Source organism: Condylostylus longicornis, unplaced genomic scaffold (genome assembly GCF_029603195.1).
Source record: "Condylostylus longicornis isolate FDR11 unplaced genomic scaffold, ASM2960319v2 ptg000004l, whole genome shotgun sequence".
In the NCBI taxonomy this organism is placed as follows: Eukaryota; Metazoa; Arthropoda; class Insecta; order Diptera; family Dolichopodidae; genus Condylostylus; species Condylostylus longicornis.
The window spans coordinates 21079858-21105145 of NW_026577973.1; the positions used below are offsets into that span (position 1 = coordinate 21079858).

At 26.1% G+C, this 25288-nt stretch overlaps 4 protein-coding genes across 5 annotated transcripts in view; 3 read left to right on the forward strand and 1 right to left on the reverse strand.

Annotated features, from left to right (window-relative positions):
- The window catches only part of LOC129609656 (aquaporin AQPAe.a), a 96157-nt gene extending 85477 nt beyond the window's left edge, over positions 1–10680 (forward strand). The window contains exons 4-7 of one of the 2 annotated variants that reach the window (XM_055521723.1): positions 6343–6486; positions 6548–6760; positions 7029–7109; positions 9680–10676. In XM_055521723.1, the coding sequence (XP_055377698.1) occupies positions 6343–6486; positions 6548–6760; positions 7029–7109; positions 9680–9787 (546 nt within the window). In that variant the 3' untranslated portion in view covers positions 9788–10676. Of the gene's footprint in view, positions 1–6342; positions 6487–6547; positions 6761–7028; positions 7110–9679 lie in introns of both variants that reach the window. The other variant, XM_055521716.1, reaches the window with a different exon arrangement.
- A 1841-nt stretch (positions 10681–12521) lies between these two features.
- On the forward strand, positions 12522–15312 carry LOC129609937 (SET and MYND domain-containing protein 4). Its single transcript, XM_055522223.1, has 7 exons — positions 12522–12851; positions 12909–13104; positions 13308–13646; positions 13792–14028; positions 14091–14429; positions 14497–14836; positions 14986–15312. The coding sequence occupies exons 1-7, from the start codon at positions 12548–12550 to the stop codon at positions 15178–15180; spliced, it is 1950 nt and encodes a 649-aa protein (XP_055378198.1). The 5' UTR covers positions 12522–12547; the 3' UTR covers positions 15181–15312.
- Positions 15313–15708: 396 nt separating this feature from the next.
- On the reverse strand, positions 15709–17765 carry LOC129611300 (stress-activated map kinase-interacting protein 1). The gene is made up of 4 exons (XM_055524376.1): positions 17591–17765; positions 17274–17512; positions 15885–17087; positions 15709–15830 (listed from the first exon to the last, which is right to left on the reverse strand). Exons 1-4 carry the CDS (start codon positions 17666–17668, stop codon positions 15803–15805), a joined length of 1548 nt encoding a protein of 515 aa, XP_055380351.1. The 5' UTR covers positions 17669–17765; the 3' UTR covers positions 15709–15802.
- Positions 17766–21861: 4096 nt separating this feature from the next.
- LOC129610332 (cyclic AMP-dependent transcription factor ATF-6 alpha) lies at positions 21862–24654 on the forward strand. The gene is made up of 3 exons (XM_055522877.1): positions 21862–21989; positions 22049–23070; positions 23131–24654. Exons 1-3 carry the CDS (start codon positions 21944–21946, stop codon positions 24421–24423), a joined length of 2361 nt encoding a protein of 786 aa, XP_055378852.1. The 5' UTR covers positions 21862–21943; the 3' UTR covers positions 24424–24654.
- The last annotated feature ends 634 nt before the right edge of the window (positions 24655–25288 follow it).

A 25288-nucleotide genomic window follows, 5' to 3' on the forward strand; every position in this document is an offset into this window, starting at 1 on the left:
ATTTCGGGTCAAAATGTTAAAGAATAAAATAACAACTATAAAATCTAATAATATATAGAAATTTATAGAAACCACCAGCCAACTCATTACTTCTTTAATTTATCTTGTACTTTTTTACACAATTTACAAATTTTTATTATAATTTAATTTTAATTCAAATTTTCTTAAATTTTACTGAATTAACCTTACTATTACTTACATAATATTATTCAACTTGTTAAATTATTTTTAAAATAATTTTAAAAAATTATAAAAATTTTATAGCACTAATTTATTAACTACATCAAAGAACTATACAATGGAAATTTAAAATTAAAAAAAAATATATGACTAAGTATATGACTAACTTATTGGAATTTAAAACAATTGTTCACACTTTACGCCGCACAATTATTAATATCATTTAGAAATCAATAAGAAATATAAAAGAAAAATCAATTACAAACTAATATTTCTAAATATGTTATCACCCAATATAGAATTAATTAAAATATATTATTAAAAATTAGAAATATTTTATAATTACTTATATTATTAGATGAAAATAAAACAGAAACGTTTTTAATAAACAGCTAGACTGCCTTTTTATATTAATTCTATATACTAAAACATTCTAAATTCATACCTTCTTATACAAAAATTTAATAAGAATTTTAATTACGATTTGTTATAGGATTATAGGTCTCCTATTTACATATATGTATAGTGAATTCGAAAATTAGAACTGGTGCCAGAATTTATTCTTTGTTGCATACCGGCCTGACAATTAAAAAAACCCAATGACATTTAACATTATGTTTAACTTTAAAGTAATGCATTCAATGCAACAAGAAATATATGTAGATGATTGATCTTAAATTTCTAGAGTATAAAATGAAAAGTATATGGACATTTTTATGTCTGTGATCAACCAGTTGATGATAATATACGCTCTTATTGCATTTTTCAATGTGATATTTTAACGATTTTTCATGCATGTGTCCATAGTACTCGCACTATCAAAAAAAACTATATAGCAACAAAAAACTTTAGAAATTTTGCAAAATATTTGCTACATTGCAATGTCAGTCAATTGAGAAGCTTTTACGAAAAAATGCATAAGGGTTCAGCATTGTATCAACAGTAACAACCTATTGCATTGTTGGTTTTTGCACTGCAACCAGTTTTTTTTTACACTTAGCCCTCTAATATTACTTTATGTTTCCATAAATCTCTGAAATTCAAGTATAACAGTTAAAAATTTATATATTCTTTAAATCTTAATCATCTTAATATGTAATCAGGGTTGGAACTACTTTTAAAGGTGCAAAATATTGAAGTATTAATGATTTTTAAGAAAAATACAATTCTTTAGTATAAGCTTTTAATAGCGTAGTTAAATGAAATTTGTGTCGTCAGTTATTAAATTAATCATTTTTATTCAATTTTAAAGGCAAATTACTCATAAAATAATTAATTAATTCGTAAAAAATTCATGCTCATTTATTATATACCAATATACTTATATGAAAGAGAGTTCAACTTGAATGCTCGATTTTTTCTTTTAAAAATATTTTTTTGCTAATATAGTTGCTAGAATTAGTGAAATTTTTTCAATTTGTATCAGTCGTAATAATTAAAATGAATGTGTCTAATTTGAAATGCATAATAATTTAATAAAAGAAATTCTTAGATGTATGTATGTAGTATCCAATTTGAATACAATATTATTACATATGAAATATATTTAATTCTTACATGATAAATAATATTGTTTAACTATATAATTATATACTCAATCAAATATATTTACAATGCAAAGTAATTAAATATGACTATATAGTTGTATACATAGTTTATTTTAGTATACCTATTTAAAACATGACAAGAACAACTTTTCTAACTTATATACGTACCTTGTTTTAAAATCAATTAAATAAAAAAGTTAATAATGTAAGTATTAAATCTCATGCAATAATTTAGATACAATCAAATTGAAATAAATTTATAATTTTCATTATATTATTTCGTTTGCAATGCACAAACAAGAATGAGAAGTAATTGCAATTTCGAATACATATTATGTAAGTAAATTTGACAGCATTGCCATTTGACAGAAATATTAAAGTCCATATTTTAAAAACTGATTTTAACATGAACATGTAGGAATGTTCGAAATAAATGAATGGTTTTAGAACACATTTTATTTTTGATTAAAAATTATTGTTTGTAGCCGCACGCGATCTAATATCAAAAAATTAAATTTGCAATTAACCTTCATCCTGAAAAATTATTAAGAAATTGTATGATACTTAGTCTTGGTTCATTTTATACATATAGTTTAATTTAACTGATTGAAAACTATTCTTAATTAAAATAATAACAATAAATTTTTACATTTAATATACCGATACTTATAAAAATATTTCTGAAAAGGATACGTATAGTAAACAGAAATTAACATTTAAAGAAACAATTGCCACAAAACAAACACACACACACTATTGCTTTTCCCTTAAAACATGTTGCATACATTTTTAATTCCTTAACTCTAATTTTACAATTTTAAACATTCCATTAAATTTATTAATATTTAATAATAATATCATTGAGCTTTTGTTTAACATTGACATGCAGATATTAAAAAACTTGTCATTTCTAAAAATGTGACACAAACATACTGCAGCAAATAAACAAATGAAATGATAATTTTTAATTTGTAACAATATGGGGAAATGAAAAAGAAATACACTTTCAACACATTTATATGACCTAAATTTATATTAAGGTTTCTATGGTATATTCTTTAAAATTGAAACAAAATATTTAAAGATTATTTGAACTGATAACAGTAATTATAAAAGAATTTTAATTATTATATCAGTTTCACTTAAAAATATAGTCAATTAATGTGATCGATGGGTTTGTGTATAAAAATAGCACATTTCCTTGTAACAATTTAAATATATAGAATGCACTTTATATGAATATACTACCTTTTAGTATGAATATACTACCTAAGTTTACATTCATATCTAAATATTAACCTGTTAAGAGATTATGTCGTATATATGCGTCAATTTCAAAAGTTCATTTTTTAGTTAATGTCGTATATGTGCGTCATGCCGAAAAAGAAAATTGCATTTACTATGAAATTTAAAGTTAAGCAAAAAACAGTTCGTGAATACGCGTCTTCGCTTTAAATTATTTCATCACAGTAAATCGAGCTGTCTAAGAAAAACTAATCGCTTAACAGGTTAAAAACATTCTATGAATTGTAGAGTATATGTTCTATGAATTCTAAAGTATCTATTACCATATTATATTGCATATGCTTAGGAGGAAGTTTAAAGAACAAGTTGTAATAGTAAAAAACGAAAGAGTAAATTTCATTGATAATTATTTCAATTGTGACATAATGTAAAAATATAACGTGATGCAAAGATGCGCTTCAAGATTTGTAAACTGTAAAACGAAAAAATTATGCTACTATGTAATTAAATAAAAGTGCACGGAATAAGGACGCAACTTCAAAGCGGCACTCTGAAATTATTTAATTCTCTAATTTTGAACTTGCTGCCTAGCAAAATGGAACACATAATTTTAGAGTAAAGTTGCAGTTGTTGTTCCACTCGAATATACTCGTTCTCTCTGACTGGAGAAGGTTACATTTTTGAATTAACATACAAAATTTTAATGAAATTTAAAGTTAAATTAAAGTTTTAAACAACATTATATACAAACTGTTAAAAAAATTTAGTTTCTTTGAATTAGAAATTAATTAAAAAAAACTGCTTCAAGGAAATAGTTATTGGTTTGTTTTAATAGTTTAAGATCCTGACATTTTTGTTTATGGTATTTTTAAGATAAAAGAAAAAATTCCCATTGTTTAGAGAACTAAAATCTAATGCTTTGGAGAGGGTTATATTTATAATGTAGATTAGTATTTATAATCGCCTATAATTTGTCAAATAAACAATTAATTAACAAAATTTCAAAGTAAAAAAAATTAATAATATTTAACCATTATACTAAATAAAATGTGTAATTAATTAACTTTTAAATAATTTTCTAATTACTTTAATTGTTTGTTTTGAGAAAATTTTTTAATTGTAAATATTTTATTAAACCTTTTTTTTTCTTTAAATTATTTAATCGCAAATGGGGTTTTTCCTGATGACTTCTACTTTTGATTTAAAAAATATTTTTTTTTTTAATTTATAGTTTTTTTATTTAAACATTACATTTCATTCTTAAGAAGCATGATGATATTGCGAAAACAAATTAATTTTATTTAATTAACCTGTATAATATTATAAATAAGAATTTTTACGAATTTAATTTCGAATAAGAATTGCGAATTCATATAAACACATCATATTTCATTTCGTATATCAATAGTAATAATGACGTCAATAAATCACATTTTTTATGTTCTATATATTAAAATACTTATATACATAAAGAAGTTTTTAATAAATTTTTGAATTAATTAAGGAAAAAAAAAATATAAAAAAGAAGCTCGAAAGATCTAAATGAAAAATATTAGAAAATAACAACAAAATATATAAAAAAAAAGAGAAAAATTACCACGATAATGACTATCCCATTAGAAGCACGCACCTCCCAACTGTATATTTACTTATAATAAAAATCGCATGACAAAAATTTCCTATTGTCACAATTCATAAAACAAAAGAAACCAGAATCATTCTCCTATTTAAGAACTCGTGCAAAATCGTTGCAGAATTTGTCAGAAGATATTTTTTTTTTTGCTAAACAATAGATGGAACATTCTTTAATATTGTTTAAAATAAAGTTGAGTCAAACCAATTGTAATTTTTCCTTCAACAAATGAAAATACTGCTAATATACAGTCTTTGAATACCTATCGCACTATTAAAATTATTTTCTTTCATAAACGAAACTATTTCTAGGATTGCATATATTTAGGATGAACGATTTATGCAGGAGTTAACATAATGCTCGATTTTAAGGGTTATTTGCGTGAGTTAAGAAAAATAATTATATTTTTTAATGTCATGGAATTTACCGTTAGCTTTTCGCGTTTATAGAAATTTGAAAAAGTTTGCGGTTTCGGAAATATAAGGTATCAAAAATTCAAATTTTACATATTTCAAGAGGCGATAACTCGAGAGGGGGTGGAGATGGAAAAAATTTTCTTCTAACGAAATAAAGTATTTATTAATGTCCAAAAGCTGCTAAAATTTCAGGCACCTACAACCTGGGGTCTAGAAGAAAAACGACATCAAAGATTTGTAAAAAACAGATTTTAGGTAACGGTAAATTTTAACAGCCATTTTGTTTTTTTAAAGTTTAACTATAGTATTAAATTTTTACACATTTTGCAAGAATTTTACCAATGTTAATTTAAAAATTTTAAACTAAAAAAGAAAGTTTTACCATGAAATTAACATGACAATTAATGGATGCATAAAAACTTCGTTCCGGTACTAAAACGATACACGGATTTTGTAAGAAATAAGAGTTAATTAATAAGAGAATGAAATGACGCTTCCATTGCTACCACAATGCAGTAGGCCATAAGAAACATATCGGCATCTCCTCTCGACACATTCTTCCTCGTTCGAAGAAATTCAGTTGACAACCCACGGAGGCCCCGAGAGCCTTTCCAATCTATCGAAACGGTACTGGAAGCAAAAAGCGTCTCCTACTCAGTATCAAATCTAACAGATCTCTGATAGTATAGTCTCCTTGCCATCTTTCAAATATACTGAGATGTTTTATGATAGTACCTAAACCTTCAGTTCTTGCTTTGTCGCTTTTCGGTCACTGAACTCTCCTTATTCCATAAACTTCCACGCAATAAAAAGTCTTCCCTCCTTTGTTTTTCCCTATCTATGATGTTTCTAAACTCCGTCCTTCATATATGGAGGAAAAATCAATGGTCCTAATAGTTCGTAACGTTAATTTCAATTTTATATAGTACAATTAATTAACATTAAATAATCCTTTAAAAAACTAAATTGTGCTGAAATTAATGTGAATGACTTTAGATATAACTCTTGCATAAATGTACATATAAATGTAGGACTTTCACATTAATGTATGTCCACATTTTATGAGCAGCACTAAATTTTCTAGATGTTGCACCCTCCAAAATTCTTTAATTTCTTCAATTTCCTTAATTAAATTCTAGCTATTTTTGGGCAATTGATTTTGTTATCATATCTTCACTTGTTTACTTAAAACTGTTAAATAATATTTGTTCGGTGTATAATAGATCTTGACTTTTCAAATCTTTTTTATAATAAAATGTTTTAAGTTTTTTTTTAACTACATTAAATAACAATTTCATTTCTAATTATTAATTTATTACAGGCAATTGGACATGTTAGCGGATGTCACATTAATCCAGCTGTAACAATTAGCTTTATGATAATTGGAGAAATGAGCTTATTAAAAGGAGCATTTTATATGTGTGTGCAATGTATTGGTGCAATTGCTGGTGCTGCTGTTCTTAAGGTACTTTAGCGTATTTTTTATATAATTTAATAGAAATTTTTTATATTTTATAATCTTATAGGTTGCGATTCCAGATGAAATAGCACCTGCAAATATGGGAATAACTGGTCTTTCAAAAAATTTAACTAGTGGTCAAGGTGTTCTTATTGAAATCTTAATCACTTTCATATTAGTATTTGTTGTACAAGGTGTTTCTGATGGAAGACGAAATGATTTAAAAGGATCGATTCCATTAGCAGTGGGATTATCTATAACAGCGGGACATTTGGCAGCCGTACGTTTTATTAATTTTAATTTTGTTTTCATTTAGTAGCTTAAATAACTTATATATTCTTTGATAATTCTAGTTTTAAAAATAATTGCAAATATTGTAAATTTAATAAGGTTTTATTCTTGCACATTTCTATAATTCAATGTAGAGAGCATTTTCCAAAAAAAAATTTATAAAACTTTTCCGATTGCAGTCATATATTTTCAATTCATGACTTTATAGATTAATTTTTAAAATTAATTATTGATTTATATTTTATACATAAAACTAGGTTCCATTTACTGGAGCAAGTATGAATCCAGCCAGATCATTTGGACCTGCAGTTGTAATGAGCAATTGGCCAGAACAATGGGTAAGTAACTTAATATAATTATATTTGAATTATACTGAATTAAAAAAATTTAGAATTACCGTAGAGAAATCTATTACTTATTTATTATAATATGCCTTAAATTCAGAATTAATGAAATCTTAACTATAAATTGAATACAGAGAATACCTAAATGTTATAGAATATAGATACAATAGCTATTCTAGATCTCAAAATGATAAAATCAACTAATTCTATTGCATCATTTTCTAATTCTTAATATATGCAAAATTATGCATTTATTGGAAAACAGTTAAAGAAAAAGTATTACATATTTTAATAATTAATTAATTATTTTATTATTTTTAAAACAAATTCTTTTTATATTATTTTATTGCACATTCGGCAAAATACTACAATATTTCATTAAATACTTTTATTTAAATTGTTTTCCTCTAGAAAAATATGTGGTAATTATTCTAATAGCAAGCTCACTTTAAAATAATTTTTATAAAATATTAATTTAATATTAATTAAATCTTACTTATTTTATTCAATTTCATTCACGATTTTTTTTCTTCTTAAATAAATTCTTCAACTTCCTAACTCTAAGTCAATATAATCAATTTGGAAAATATACCAAAATAATGCTGATGAAATGATATTAAGAAAGTAGGTGTATAAAATACCAAGTAGAGTGAAATGTCTCTTCAAAAACTGTTCGTTTATAAGCTTGTATCTATTTCGGGACGAAATCTTTTAAGTTAAAAGACTTGGGCAAGCACAAATTTCATGAAAATTCACTATCCAAACAAATTTTACCAATTTTTAATACACTAAGTACTGAGGATATATGTATGTTAAAGCACTTATTCCTGAATCATCCTGCGTATACAAAAAACAATTATAACGTTACAATTTAAGTCAAATTTCACTTAAAACGAAAACAAGCAATAAACAATAAAAGAACAGTAAACAAGCGATTTAAGCAACATACAAAATTATTTTTTATTATGTTCTAACTGTATATGAGAAAGAATAATTAAAGCTCTAACAAAATCCCGATAATATTCTAACTTTCCTAACTCTAAGAAATAAGTTTGAAATGTAATTTTCATTATTTATCAAGTATAATATGCTATGACCTACGTTTTCTTTGAGCACAAAATATTATTTTATTGAATATTATCAGCCCTATCATGAATTTCGTTCGTAGCTCTGAAATTAGGAAAATTACGAATATCATACAATTATCTATTACGAATTACTAAAATTCTGCTCCGAATGTTCATAATGGAGTAATCATAAATTACGTTCGTAGTAAAAATTACCCTCAAAAGTCTACGATATAAAAAGAATCACTCGTACGAGTAACAAACAATTTAAAGAGAATAGTCGTATTAAATTTCCAAATTTTGAATTTTTATACCCGTACGAACGTATGTTCGAAAGGTACACTAATAAATTTGCCTTACCATTTGTAACGCTAAGAAATAACGGTCTTAGATATAGACTCAAGTGTACGTTTTTGATCAGCGTCTGAGTTGATTTAGCTTTGTCTGTCCGTCCCAGCGATAACTCAAAAACGAATTGAGCTAAATTCACCAAATTTTCACAAATGATTTATTGTAGTAACTGCCACAACCCTATTTAAATTGGCATGATCGGGGTACCGGTTCGTGTAGACGCAATGCAACTTCAAAATTTATTTGGCTTTATATATATAGGGCCGATGTGTTTGATAAAATTCGTCAAAATTTTTTGGCTCTTTCTGGTAGCTGCCATACAAATTCAATAGTAGTTTGGCACACACAGTATTTTAAAAAACACAGTATTGAAATTTTGCATAAACTTATATGGTAATACGGCAACTTAAAGTAATAGTCTGTCACTTAGTCAGTTATGGCATATTTATTCGCACGTAGGATAACAAATTCGTACGGGTATCAAAGAGTTGACAAGATCAACTCTATTTTTTCTTGTTTTGTTTGAATTTGAGTTACTCTAACACAGCACAGCTACCACTAAAGGAAATGAATTCATATTAACAAAAAAAAATTTTTTGTCGACTTTTCAAAAATATTCAAAACTAAGCAAATTGCAAAAATTCCATACAAAAGTGTATTTTATAAAAAAAATATTCTTTTACCTGAATGAATTAAACAATATATTTTTGTATGAAAGTTGTTTCACTGAAATAGAAACCTAAAAATATAAAATTGAAAGTTGAAATAATAACCAATTTTTACATTCCGAAAAAATTATACTATGCCATTGGTGGTTAATAATCTCTACGAAAGGAATTTGTGATCATTCAAAAGTCTACCTCATAGTTATGTTCGTAATTCGTAAAACTCTACGAGTGGAGATCATGATAGACCTTTATGTAATATTGTTCATCTTTTTCCATTTTAAGATTTCCTCATCGATACGTCATATGGAAAATTTGAAACGTTGACATTACATTTTTATAATTTTTACGACTTAAAATTAAACGTGATATTGTACTAAAATTATAAAAATTTCAGTGTAGAATTTTATAAAATTTAACAAATCGTAATCATAATTAAATTACAAATTTAATAATTAAATTTTATTAATTTTCATTTTAGATTTATTGGGTTGGACCAATGGTTGGTGGTTGTTTAGCCGGTCTTCTATATCGATTTATATTTAAAGTACGAAAAGGAGATGATGAAGCATCTTCATATGATTTTTAAATTTAAAATATATATATATATATTTGAGTTTCATATATGTATAAATTAATGTATATATATAAAAATGTTAAAATTTATAAAAATTAAAAAAAAAAAAATGTTATTATTATTATACAAAAATTTTTTTCGTTCGATATTTATTTTTTTTTATGTAAAACATAAATTTTTCCTCTTCTAAAATTTTTTATTACTATACACATTATATATACGAGTATGTACGTATATGTATGAATGCATATGATATAGAAAATGAGAAGGAATATTAAAAAATAATTCTTATTAAATATAAATTTATATTTAAATAAAGTATATATGTATGTATATACATATAAATCTAAAAATTATTTTAAATTAAAGGATTGTTTTAAATTTATTAATAATGTATAATATTAACCTTAAATATTTTAACAAAAAAATATAATACAAATTAAAAATTTTAAATTGTATTTTGAGAATAGCACAAAAAAAAAACAAAGCACGCTAAATAAATTTATTCATTTTTTTCACATTTTATTGTTGTTATAGTCTTTATCTCCATTTTCATCAAATTTTTTAAATATTTTTTTATTAATTTTGTGTATTAAAAATGTCCTTTTATATAAAATATAAAAATTTCATTTTTAATTTCATTATTGAAATTACAAATACACACAATTATTATAAAATAATTAACAATATTAAAAAAAAAAATTATAAGAAAAATTTACAAACAGAAAAAAAAAAGCAAATGCACTTAACTTTAAAATTTAATTATAAGATTAATATTATTATTATATAAAAAGAAATTAATTTCTATTTAAAAAAGAGAAAAAAAAAAACCATTTTTACTTTTTATGTATTTTTGGCTTAATGTAAAAATTTTGTTTTTAAGGTATTATGAATAATATGAATCTATTGGTTCAAAGAGAAAAAAAAAAATAAATAACTAACAAGTCTTTTTAATTATAGTTTCTAATTTCCTTTAGCATTACAATTTTAGACACTCCAACATGAAATTTGTTTTAAAGTAATCTTATAGTGAGATAAAGAAGTAGCTCAACTGAACGTGTACACAGTTACTTGCATTAAACTCGAATATAAAATATTTAAATTCAAACTGACTAAAAACTAGAAAATATAGGTCGCTTATTATAAATGATCAAAAAATAAAACTTACTTTTTGAAGGAAAGAAAATTTACTTACCAGAACATACGTATAGCGTTCCGTGCCGATATATATTCACAGCGATTCATTTTATACAATACAGCAATCCCTCCCGTATAACGTAACCTCTTACTACATAATTTCGATATAATGGCCCTTATGATGATCGGCGAAGCAAATGAAATTTTTCACGAATATGAATTTTTGGTATTATGGTTAGCGAATTCGTCTAAATTTTAGGCGAATGTGCTGTCAAATTTGTCAAATGAAAATTCCGTGTGATGGCGAATGAATAACAAAAAATGAAATTAATAAATAAGTATTTTTTTTTTGGACATTATAGCATTTACTGTGATATTATGGAAAAATCTAAACTATATGTAAAGTATAAGTTCATAAAATTCTACAAATTATTGTTAAAAAATATTGATTGTTTGACATTAATTTAAGCGTGAAAAAAAACGAACCAAAAACAAATCGAGCATTTAAATAAATTAATGGACAACAACCCCGTTATTGCTAAAGTATAGAAAAATTCAAATGTTTTTGAAGTTTTCTGATGTTTTGCGGTAGCAGTATTTCGGATATAGAGCACAGTAAAGTGATTCTTGAAAATTCAAAATTAACTTAAATTTTAATATAAAGCATGTTCGATAAATATTTTTTTTAAAAGATAAAGCACGTTCGAAAATCGTAGCTGCAAAAATAATTCCAAATTTAAAAGAAATCACAAGAAATTTTTAAGAAATTAAAAATCTGGAAAAATAAACTAGGTAATTCCGGTAGATTTGTAATCATGCAAAGAAAAGATTTTTGAGATTTAAGCTAGAACTTTAAGCACAGATCTGAATTAGGAATAATTCTCTGTATAGTAATTATACTCTGTATAGTTAAAATTAGTAATTAGTAACTTACCCAAACATTATGCAATAGTTTTTTGCAATCTCCTACGTTATCCCTTAAACTAAATGAAATGTAATTTAAGGGATACCAGTAATTACGTTAAGAGGAAGATGGCTGTACTGTATTTACAACATATTTAGATAGTTTCCAATAATTTTGTTTCGATAAAGTAGATAGGTCGTTCATAAGATTGATATTTTTTAGCTCCAAGCAATTTATTTTCGCTTCTCACTTGTAAATATACTTTTAAATTTTGCAAACAAACTAACCAACTTAACCATATTAAATTAAAACCGGCATAAATTTATACAACCCGTTTAATATGAGTTGAAAGTTTCTATTATGTTTTTATTCGAATAGTTACATACATACATACAATTTATTAACAAAATTATCATTATTATCATTTTCATGAAAAGTCAAAATTTTCAATTTGTTTTTTTTTTATCACATTAACGTTTTCCACATTGTTTTGTAAAATCTAAAAATAGGAATCACTCTCAATTTTCTTAGAGAATTTTTCTTTTAATATTCTATAGAAAAAACACATTTTCTTTAGAATTTCTCAGTTTTATATTTGACACTGAGTAAAGTAGATCGCATTTTTAATACAAACAACAATTATTTTACTATTATAGTAAAACGGAATTTGATTTTTTTTTCTCTAAAGTGACTCCATTTTATTTTTTTTTTTTCTATATAAGATTTTCATTATGAAATTAACTGAAAAACCTGGTTTTTTCCCAGAATATTATCAAAATATTAAAAATGTTGTAGATGATGAAATTATTAAGAAATTCTCAATTTTTGAAAATGATTTTGAACGTGTTAGTTATATAGAGAATTTGAAAAATGTACGAGATAATGACTTAAAACTTCAAAGAACCTTTCATGGGAAAAATCTCTCTCAATCAATGGATTACAAAGAAAAGGGAAATTTAGCTTTTAAAAACCAAAGATGGATTGAGGCATTAACACTATATTCGAAAAGTTTAATAGTCGCACCCAAAGAAGATAGTATGTGCTCGTTCAAATTACATGATTTTTTTTTTATTAATTTTTTTTTTATTTTAGAAAATCATTTAGCAATATTATTTGCTAACAGATCAGCATCTCTATTTCATATGGAAAGATATGATGAAACATTATTAGATATACACAGATCAGTTGAATTAGGTTATCCTCGAGACATGATACACAAAATACTTGAAAGGGAAGCTCAGTGTTATTTATCGAAAAAGAATTTCCTTAACGCTATGACTTCATTTAAGTAAGTGATTGAACAATTAAAAAAATATTCAAACACATTAGTTACATAGAATTATAATTTCTTACATGACCTTTTATTGGCAGAGATTTTTCTTATATACACATATGTATAATATGTATACACGTACTTATAGACCTAAAATTTTTAGAAGGATTACTAACTAAAACTTAACTATCTACATATAAATTTTATTTTTAACACAGGAAAACAATTTCTGCTCTAGATGATTCAAAGCTATCTCTTGAAAAACGACAAAAAATTGAAAAAGACTGCTTGATTATGATTAAAATGTTGGAAAAAGATCCAAATTCTAAATCTATGGCTGAAAAATTAAATAAACTTAAAATTACTAGCTCAAAGGAAACTGTGAACGAAGAATACATTAGCGATGCAATTAAGGTTGACTTTTCACCAGAAGAAGGTCGTTTCATAAGAGCAGCAAGAAATGTTGAAGTTGGAGATGAAATTTTAATTGAAAATCCTAACGTTTGTGCACTTTTAGAAAAATTTTGTCAAAGTCATTGCCAAAATTGCTTTTTACGGTAAATAAAATTAAAATGTAAAATAATTTCTTTTGTTTTTTAGCATATAAAATCACGAAATTAACTAAAACCTTAATCATAACGTTAAAGTGTTTTAGACATTTATATTATGAACAAACATTTATTAAATAAAATTTTGTTATAGGACTGTTACACCGATCCCATGCAATAATTGCACTGATATAATATTTTGCTCTGAAAAATGCTTAAAAGACGCGACTTACCATGAATATGAATGCGGAATATTGCCAACATTTTGGAAATCAGGCGCATCAATTAATTGTCATTTAGCGCTACGTATTATAGCATGCAAACCTTTAGAATATTTTAAAAAAATAAAATCTGAGATAGACATTGATTTGGACTTTGAACATTTGAAAAAGTTCGTACATATCTCTATTTAACACTATTTTTTAACATAATTAATGATATTCATTTTTTTAGATTGCCAACGAATGATTATCGTCGAATATGTAATTTAGTTCGTCATGAACGTAAACGAAATCCTTCGGGTTTTTTCCAGTATACTCTCATGGCTAGGTTTTTAAGTCAATTATTACATGTTTCTGATTATTTTGGAGCAAACCCTTCTAAAGATGATGTTTTGTATATAACCAGTTTAATATTAAGAAATTTACAATTTCTTCAGTTTAATACTCACGAAATATCTGAACTGCATCAAGCAACAAAAATGAATGCCTCAGCTAAAACGGTTTTTATTGGTGGTGGAATATACCCCACCTTAGCACTGTTCAATCATTCTTGTGATCCAGGAATAGTGAGGTAATATTTTGTCTATTATTCAAGAAACTAAAATTGTAAGATGTTAAATTATTACATATTATGTTAGATATTTCAAAGGTACAAAAATTTATGTAAATGCTATCAAAGACGTTGAATCTGGTTTACAAATATCAGAAAATTATGGTCCCCTTTATGCACAAGAATGCAGGGAAGACCGTCAAGTAAAATTAATTGATTTGTATTGGTTTGATTGTCAATGTGACGCTTGCCTCGAAAATTGGCCAAAATATGAAGATATGAAGAATGATGTAATTAGATTTAGGTGTGATGCTGACATCAAATGCAACGGTATAATCGAAGTCCCACCAGATGTTAATGAATTTATGATTAAATGTCAGAAATGCGGTCAGTTAACTAATATTTTGAAAGGCTTAAAAGTTATGCAGGTAAGAAAAAAATTAAATTTGTCGTGAATAAGTTGAAATTTGTTGTCGCTATATGCTTACCATTTATCCCAAAGCTAACCATTGTATAATTGAATAATATTAAATTTTTCTTTTTAATATTATTATGTAATTTTAAACTTTCATTTAAGGACACGGAACAAATAACGAAAATTGCTAAAAGACTTTATGATGCTGGTGATTATTGCAAAGCTTTACAGAAAAACATTGACTTGCTTAAAATGATGAACAAAGTACTTGCTCCACCTTTTACTGATTATCTTCAAGTGCAGCAAAGTATACGAGATTGCTACTTAAATTTGGGAAATGCATACGCTCTAAATTAAAAACTGCAATATTGACTTTGCTGTTATGAAACTAGTTTAAAAAACTTTTTTAATAAAATTTTGATTGTTAATGAAATAAATATTTATTTATAATACAAATTTCAAATAAAAAAAACTTTTTACTTACAAGAATATTGTGTCAAGTAAAGCAGTAAATTTTATATGAAATGGTAGAGATGCATTGCAAAAATTTCGTTATTCTTAGTAAATAGTAATAAGAACAAAAGTCTATCTTGAGTTAATCTTTTTGAAAGTAAATTAATTGAGCAATGTCTAAGTCTCAACTTGTAAGCCTCAACCAATATACTTCCTTAAAGCATGCGCTTTCGTTTTGATTTTAAATTTCTGAATTTTAATATTTACCGCGAATGTGGATCATATAGAACTATTATCACTATCCAAACTCTCTTTATTACGAGTATTATTAACTAATTTTTGAATACTTTGCACCTCAACTTTATAAAAAAAAAATTAATTATTGTATGCAAAAAACTTTTACAGGGTCTAAAAATAAAGAATAATTGAATAAATTAATTTGCGAAAAGTATATTTGCGTAAAATTCGTAATAATATACAACAAAATTAGGATAATCGAACTTATATAAATTATGCAATTAGACCACTATTTTCTTGAAGGCTTTTTGGCTAACCTAAAATAAATTATAACTAGACATGGAAAAATATTTCATTTATTAAAAAGTTACCTCTCTTTTCTTTTTTCTCGATAAGCTAAAAATTCTTTTCGTGTTGCAGTTGATCTTACTTCCAATATAAAATTCATTTTATTCAGTATCTGTTGGGCAGTGATTTGATCAGTTTCAAAATCATAGTACTTAAAACTACTTGAAGACGATATTGATGGTATATTAGGATTGAAATGCTGTGGACTAGATGAAGAAGATGTTAAAGATGTATTTGTTCCACCAGTTACACCTGTTACATTAGAAAAACCTAGCTGTCCAAAAGGATGACCCTTTAATATCGAACCTGATTCACCAAAATGAAATGACGAACTTTGTGGAAATGGGTTTAAATACCAAATCCTTAAAACTGCTTTGTTAGTTTTTTTCGTTAGAATTTCACAAAAACCAATTGATTCGATATTATGCGAAATCGCTTTTTGTTTACTCCAAAATTTGTTATTCGATGAAACAGGATATATTTCCAGTCTCTCACCTGAAATCCCTAACTGAACTTCTGATTTAAAAAATCCTTTACCTACTATATTTAAATGGTAGCTACTGTAAACTGGAGCCTCAATCATTAAATTATGACCAAGCATTCGTTCCATATCTTGAGCCAAATTATCATTGCTGTCTTTTGCTTCATCTAAAGCTCTTTCTCGGGCAGTGTCGGTGTCTGAATTAAGTGAAAACGATCTATAATCTACACGATTTGTAGTGTTCGTAGGTCGACGTTCAGCTAATGTTAAATATTGAAATTCATATTTTTGGCATAGGGCCTTCATATCTAACGGGGGGAATTCTGACAACATTTCACCATTGTCCTCAGTAATATACAAACCATAATGACGTATGCTTTGCAATTGAATTTCAGGATACTTCACCGTTAATTTATAACAAATAAATCCAATAACTTCTTCTATTTTTGCTTGCGCGATTACGCAGATTTTCATAGGAACAGTCAGTTGTGGCTCACTAATTATATTTAAAAATATATTTAAGTGTGCAACTCCAGCTTGAGATTCTCCATCAAAACGGGCATATTGAATAAATTTATTTTGAGGCAATTTTGGTCCGTGAAGTATTTGCTCGGAAAGTAAACTTTTCACTGTTTTACGAGAATCTGAACTTGATGCAACTTCTTTGCGTTGGAAAAAATCAGAAATTTTCAAAGATGCTGGATCATTAGATTGCAGAACTGCAGAATCGTCAATTTTTATATTTCTAAAATTGCATAAAATATTTTAAAAAATTGTTGCAGTAAGCCAGTTAAATTCTAGAAAGTTTTTAAAAGACTATAATTTCAAGTTTCTTGTTAATGAAAAAATCATTAAAATATATTGCGTATTTGTAGATAACTACGCTAGAGTAAAGTTAAATATCTTCACTCATCATACTTGCAAATCTTACTTTGTTTTTGCTGCTTTTTGTCTTGCTCTGTTCATTCTATCTAATTTCTGTGTTGTATTGGATCTAAACCTATGAACTCCAACATCATCTGGACACATATGAATTTCATAAGACTGTGCCGCTGCGTCTAAATCTTCATCATCACTTTGATCTAAGCCAGGGTAACATAGACAGGTGTTGTTAGAATTTTTTGAAAGAAAGTGCTTTGGTAAGTCGTCGCTCGTCATAACTGTTTCACACTAGAAGGAATTCATACTTTAAACAAATATTTTTCTTCGACCTAAATAGAGAGAAAAGTGTCTAGGTTTATACTCTACCACTTCTGTGTCATCGGTCGATATAAATGAATTTCTGATATGACATAGAAGCCAATGTTGATTATTATACGTTGCCATTTCAACATTTGGTTAACAAATTTAAAAATTGAGTCAATAACGAATCGATAACAATTATTTATAAAAAGTCAAAGCTTTAAACACACAACAATTTGAATTATTGTATACAGTATATAATTACGATTTTATTACAACTGTTGTCTGTCATTTTGTCGTGAGCTACGACAAATTTTTATAAACAAAAACAACACTGGTTTGTCACATCAATCAAACAAGTTACAAAGCAGGGATGTCACTACAAATTTTGTAACGAAATCTCTTTTGGTATACTCTCAATTTTTTTCTTATTTAATAACGATCTTCACGTAACCATGCAAATTAGCCTCATTTGAGCATCGTAGCATTTGTGCAAATTCTTGACATATAACATTGACATTTGTGCAAAACTTGACATATGTTGTTTCACATTCACCGATATTTTTTTTCTAAACTAAAATATACTGAACCTGAAAGCATAATTCAAAAATTTGTTCACGTATACATTTGTTTTGACATTTCAATTGATATTAGTTGACATTTCCTCAGTAAACATTCTTGTAAAGGAACAACCAAACATTTATTTTAGCCAGTCCACACTGCAGTTATCTATAATTTTGCGTACTTTGCAATTTACATTACGCCTTTAACATAAGAGAGTCCCCTTTCATTGCACTAGTCATTCATATAAGAGAATCCATTCACATAACAAATAACGTTCAAGGTACATGCGTGAAGATTTTAATTATTTTTTTGTCAAGTTTTTGTGATCAATATTTTTTGTAAATCGCATTGGCATGAGTTTATTTATGTTTAATTTGTAATTTTTTTTTAAATTAAAAAAACTATAAGATTTTTCTATTTCTAATTTGTTTCGCGACAAATAAAAATTTTTATGTATGTACATGCAATTGTTAGGCAAATTAAAAAGAAAGGTTTAGAAATTTTTGCAAATGTAATAAGAGGACGTTCTCATTTATTCATTTCCAAATGTTGAATAATATTCTAAATATGTGCATACGTCAAAATATGTTTTTTGTTCAAAAATTTCTGTTTTTTAGTATACATATATATTCTAGAATGTATGTACATATTATAAGAGCTTTCTGGTTTGTTTAAATCATATTGGAAAATTCTGAAAGCATTCTTTTTATTCCATTTCGAAGGTAGAATAAAAGGTCAAGCAGAATTATACAGATAAAAATGTCAAAAGTTTTATTTTAAACCCTTTTCACAAACTCAAATTATCGAAGCACAAAATTTAGTTAAACTTCATTGCTACGTTTAATTGTTTACGTGCAGCGCAAACTGAATTTTCTTCCGAATTACAAACACGTGACAAATTAATTTTTGACATTCAATGCAAATTTAAATTGAACCCAGCATGCGATAATCGAAATCAGCGTATTACGACAAACCGAAGATTTATCCATGAATGGAACAAATTTGTTTTAATAACCGCATACTGCGACTATTTGGATATAGCATTAAGGATTCGAAATAACCGTAACTAATGAAAGTATAATTACAAAAGTTTTGCAAAATATAATAAAAGAACACTGATTATATATGACGTAGGTATGCCGATCGGGATAATATTAGTTTCTTCAAAGACACTTTAGTTTCAAATAAAGCACCTAAAAATTTTTTTTTGGTTAGAGAATAAAAAAAAATTTTCATTCACATTCTGGATATAAAAGTTGAATTTAAGCACTTTTTTTATGTTGTTCGAAAAGATTATGTTATTGGTTACAGTATGAATAAGATATGGAGCGTTTACATTGCAAGTTTTTGACAAAAAAGGGTTAATATTAATACTAAATATCCTTGAGCTTTCACGATGCCAAATTATTGGCTATAATGACATCAACGTATAACTAGTTTTATTTCCAAAATATCAAACAATATCAAAGGGAAAAGGAAACTTTACTTATTTTTTTCATAAAAATTTTATATTTTTCATTGCTTTGTTTTTCATTTATTTTTTAATTTTTCAATATGTCAATAAAACACTGTCAGTTTTTTTATTATTATTTGTGCCAAAAGTTATATGTCTTGTCGAGATCTTTCCAATACACCGGATTTGTCTGTCGACTTTTATTTTTAGACTAAAAGATCAGATTCAAAGAACTCGAAAAATTTTCCAATTTTTTTTTTTGGAATCCATCGCTGAATTTTTTTAAACCACTTATATTTAATTATTCAATTTGTGTTCTTCTACCAAAACCTTAATGGACGTTTCAAAAATTAAAAGTATTCCAAGCATAAGCATTGTGCCAATGCACTGTCTCTGAAATTTTAAAACGGTAGCATTCAACGATGTAGATAGAGTCATTATTGTTTATTCAATTAATATCAATAAGCACAGTTGACACCTGCCTTTTTTAAAATGTCACATGATTATCAAATTCTGTCATCATTTTGAAAACTCTACCATGAATTTTTCGCAATATTCGTGAATTCTATTTTGCAATCACTACTGGCAGCACTTTTAAAAAAATCATTTCCATTAATATTGCGGCATAGTTTTAATCGTGTTTGTGTTTTAAAAATATTTCATTCAAAAAGAGCGGTGGTAATTATTTTTCAAAATCAGATGAAAACGCTGATAATAACTTAAGGTACGCGTTCTTTTTTAATTTCTGTGTTAAAAAATTATTTGAACTTTTTATTTTTAGTGAAAATTTTTTTGACTTGACAAACGCAACTTTCAATTGCTATACCAAATTACATTTGAATTTTAAATTAACAAATTACTTTTTGCAAAAGTGACTAATTTCAAGAATCGAAGGATTAGAATCATGTAATGACAGAATCAATTCTACAATCGCCGTTCGTTTGCAAAAGTCATTTAATTGTCACATTATGACATTTCTAAAAAGGCCATTACAGCTTTTAACAGTAATTATAAGGTTTGTCTGGTATAAAACTAAATAAAACTTTAAAAACAGAAAACAATAATGACATGATTTCACGCTAGAAGAAAAAAAATTCTCTTTTGAAAAAAAAATTAACCAGACAGAAAATTTGAAAAAACTTTATGAATAGGTGATAAGCTTCAAATTTCAAAATATTTATTAAACATGATCAAATATTTTTTGGTTATACAAAAAACGGATAATTTTAATTTGGAATTAAAAAAAAATAAAATTAGGAAAAAACATTTGTAAAACCATTTTGTTGATCATACCCGTACGAACGTATGTTTGAAGGGTTTGAAGGTACTAATATTTAATCGTGATTGTTGATTTACCGCAAATTCTTTAACGTCAAAATTTTGTTTTCAGTCTGCAAACTGTCTGACGTATAAAACTTTTACGGACAGAAATGTACTAAACTTTTTACCCGTAGTTGACTTTGAATTTTGATCATTCGTAAACGTCAAAACAAAAAAAAAATTTTTTTTAGATCTAAAATAATTTTATACTTACATGTTAAAAATTAACAAAAAAAAATAGTTTTTATATTATTTTTAACGTAATGATAGTCCACTCAATACATCAAATTTATTTATGCATGTAAAAAAAAAAAATTTACAATTTTGACGCTTAATTGACTTTTTTTAAACGTTAAAGAATTTAAGCTTTGACTGAAAGTAAAAGCGCAGTAGAGTATTCGTAACCTCAGCCAACTCAGATTTTGTAAAATTTGACGTTTAAGAATTTACCATTATTTTTAAAAAATGTTATTTGCTGGCTTTTTTAAGCAGGTTTCCAAATTTTAAAGAAGAAGCTAAGTGTTATAGAAAATGAAAATGCATTCGCTGTACATATTTTTTAAAATTTGTCCGTTTTCATTTTTAATTTTTTCATTTTTCCGCCTTTATCGCATAGTTCAACAACTACAGAACATAAATATGTTTTTTCTTTCATTAACTTAAGGAAAGAAAAAAGTTTTAATAAAAGTTTTATGTGCTTTCTTAAGGAATTTACTATAAATAACAAAACTCATATTGTGGGATAAAGCAAATTTGTATTTTGTACAAATTAATCAATATTAATTATTGGTTAATTTGTACAAAATAAGACGACTTAGTATAATAATGCTATTTTAAGAGGTTGGATACATTTTGCATACATTTTTTTCTCGAAATTGGATACATTTTGTTCTTTTCGAGTTTAGTATGCATCTATGTATGTATTATTTTTATGTTCACCACTGTAAGAAAGTTAGTATGAAGTGTCATATTATCAAAATCGTATTGTCAAAAGCCCTCTCTGGAATATTATGGGTTTAATTAAAAATAGATAAACACAAAACAATAAATTAATTGTTATATTATAATTTTTTAAAAACATAATGGAAGTTAATATGGATATCAATGATAATATAACTGGAATACAAGGTATACAATAAGTAAACATTTGAAGTATTTTACAAAAAGATCTGTTTTTAATGTTTTAGATGAATGCGAATATCTTTGTAATGAGATCGATGATGTAGTTATAGATAACATAATTAGTTCATATAGTGATGATTTTTATTCAATGCAGCAATATAACTCGCCGACACACGACACTCAAGCAGTTCAAAATGTTAACCAAACTAATATAACGTATGACTTCAATCCAGATGAGTTTTTAAATTTTTTGCCAGAAATACAAACCACAAATGAAGTTAATCGGACAACACCTTCACCAACAAATAGTTCATCTGCAGCTTCCTCAATTAGTGATTCTACATTCCCTTGTGAAAAACTTGAACAAAATTTATGCAACAATATATTCGACACTCCACCCATTTCACCAGAAAATGAAAAGGTTAATAGTCCTAAAAACTATATGCAGTGCAATAACTTGTTTTTTAATGAAAAAAAATCTCAGTTGAAAAAATTTGAAAATGCTACAACTGGAAATCCTGCAATCGGAGATATTAAATGTACGAAACCTGTCGGAAAGTTAACAAAAATATGTTTTAAAAAACCCAACAAACTTAAAACAAACAATGAAAAAACTAAAATGATTTTATTGCCAGCCAAAGACTTCACAAATTTTGTGAAAAAATGTAAAAATGATAATGAGGAGAGTAGTTTTCCTAGAGTTATAATAAAATCCTCTGACTTTGCAAAAAATCTCTTAACTAACACGGTTGAAATTTCGAGTAAGAATAAATTTTCAAACAGTATACAATCAAATCCACATATAATACAACACATTCCGGCATATGAAAATTGTTCATCTGTTACACCAACTGCATCTATATTGCAAAAGAAAATAGTTCCAATACTTCCAGCTAATATGCAAAATCAAATATTTTGCTTAAATGATAGTAAATCTTCAGTAAATGAAGAGCAATTGAAAAGATATGAAAGAATGATAAAAAATCGCAAATCTGCTTCTTTATCAAGGATGAAAAAGAAAATGTATGTTTGCACACTAGAAAACAAGGTTAAAGAATTAGGAAAAGAGAATTGTAATCTAAAGACGGTAAGCTTTTAAATTAAAAAATGGTTTAAAACATAGTAAATAAATTTTTGTTTATTTTAGGAAAATACTGTACTTAGAAGTCAACTTGAAACATATAAGAGCCAGTGTCGATGTTCCAATAATCTTAAGAAAACTTACAACTTTATTGATTTAAGCGACATAAATGTATTTAACAAAAGACCAACAAAACATATTACGAACATTAATAAGATATTGTTTAATTCACCAAAACTAAAAAAGAATACCGCTGTTTTGTTGGGTATGCTTTTTATGGTGACTTTAAATTTTGGAACTTTTAACAATTTTTTCTTACCTTCCAAAACTTCCCTATCCAAAGAAGAATATTTAGATTTAAACGTTGCAGGAGGAGAAAGATTTTCAAATTATCAGTTTGAACATATTGGAAAAAGAAGTCTTCTTTGGGTCAATGACGCTGATACTAAAAATAATTCAAAGTCAGATAAATATCAAAACTTAATTATGCAAAAAAACAATTCATCAAGAGCTTATTGGCCTTGTCCTTTAAATATAAATCAAACAGAAAATGTGAGACTTGCTCATACTTTGCAAAAGTGGATTGACGATAATGATTATTTTAACTTAAGTTCATCTTTTAATAGACTATCTAATATTCCTTCAAGTTTTAAAAATGATTTTCTTGCTTTTGATGACTTATATGCAGATTCTATTTCGCACATGGAAGACGTGAAACTAAAGTATAGAGCAAACAAAAACTATTTTTTCAACAAAAATGGTTTTCAAAAGGGGAATAAAAAGGCACAATTAAAAAAGGGAATTCGGAATTTCAAAGGAGGAAAAGATTATGAAAATGGAACTTTCGGACCTAAAACAAACGGAAAATATTCAAAATTATTCGAAAATTTAAATCGCCGAGAAGATACCTTCTACATAGTTTCATTTAATACAGAACATATACTTTTGCCAGCATTTGCTTATAATAAAAGCTCAAGGCCTAAAATGTCTTTAATGTTACCTGATGGTGATTCCGTACTAAATGGTAAAATAACATTAATGCAAATAGATTGTGAAGTTGTTAATACCACAGTAGTTGACTTAAAAGAAGATTTAATCCCTCAAGGTATGCGAACCCCAACTGTTAAACTTAATGAGAATCCACAAAAAACCTTGATTCCCGATATTAATAAAAACTTGACTGAAAATCGTAATAAAAATTTCAAAGCAAAAGCATTTCAAAATATTTACATGACTGTTTTATCGAAACCAACAATTGAACCCGACACGAAAAGCTCCAATGAAAATGAGTATTCTTCTGAGGAAAAAAGGAAAAAATCAAATAAGCTATATAAGCCTTATTTCATGAATAATAATTAAATTTGATGTATTGTGCGTTTCATTAGTAGAGCAATATTAGTGTTATATAGAGTTTAACAGATTTTAATTTACTATTTATACAAGTGAAATTAAGATAGTTATTAGTTATTATAGGTCTAAGATTTAATCATTTTAAATCAAAAATTGTCGATCGTCGATAGATCTTAATGATTAAAAAAGCATTTAAAACAATTAAAAATTAAAAAAATAAGGCTTATTAACGAATTTTGAAAATTCATGAAATAGAAATGAAAAAAATTATTGTAAAAATTTAAAATTTTTAATAAAATTATTTATGTTCCATTACTTCGATGTCATTTTCAAATATTACAATACGCAGTAACTTAATGTTTATTTTTTAAAATTAAAATAGACAGGATGTGTAGTCTATTGTGTTTTCTTATCATTATACTTAACATTTGTGAAAATCATTCGATATTTTTGAGCATATAAAACTATACTACGATGTTTTTTGTGTACAAACTAAAAAGTTTTAAAGTATAATGTTTTGTACAGTAAACTAACGTAAATCGGCTTCTGCGTTGATTTCTGCGGCATTCTGCGTATTTAGAGTTGATGTATATTTTTAACTTGCCTCATAGTCTTTAACAATAAAGAGTATTTGAAGTTACATATCATATTTTAAATAATAATGTAATATAAATACCATATGCCAGAAAAGCATACAGTAAAATCTCTACTCAACGAACACTGTCGAACAACTAGAACATTTCTTTTGGCTTTGAATACCTTTTATTTATGTATGTATGTATGTGTGTATTATGCAATATCTGTTTCCTGAACAAAACTTATCAAATTTTGGGCGGGGTTAATTTTGTAAAGACTTTACTGTTTTCAAATTCGT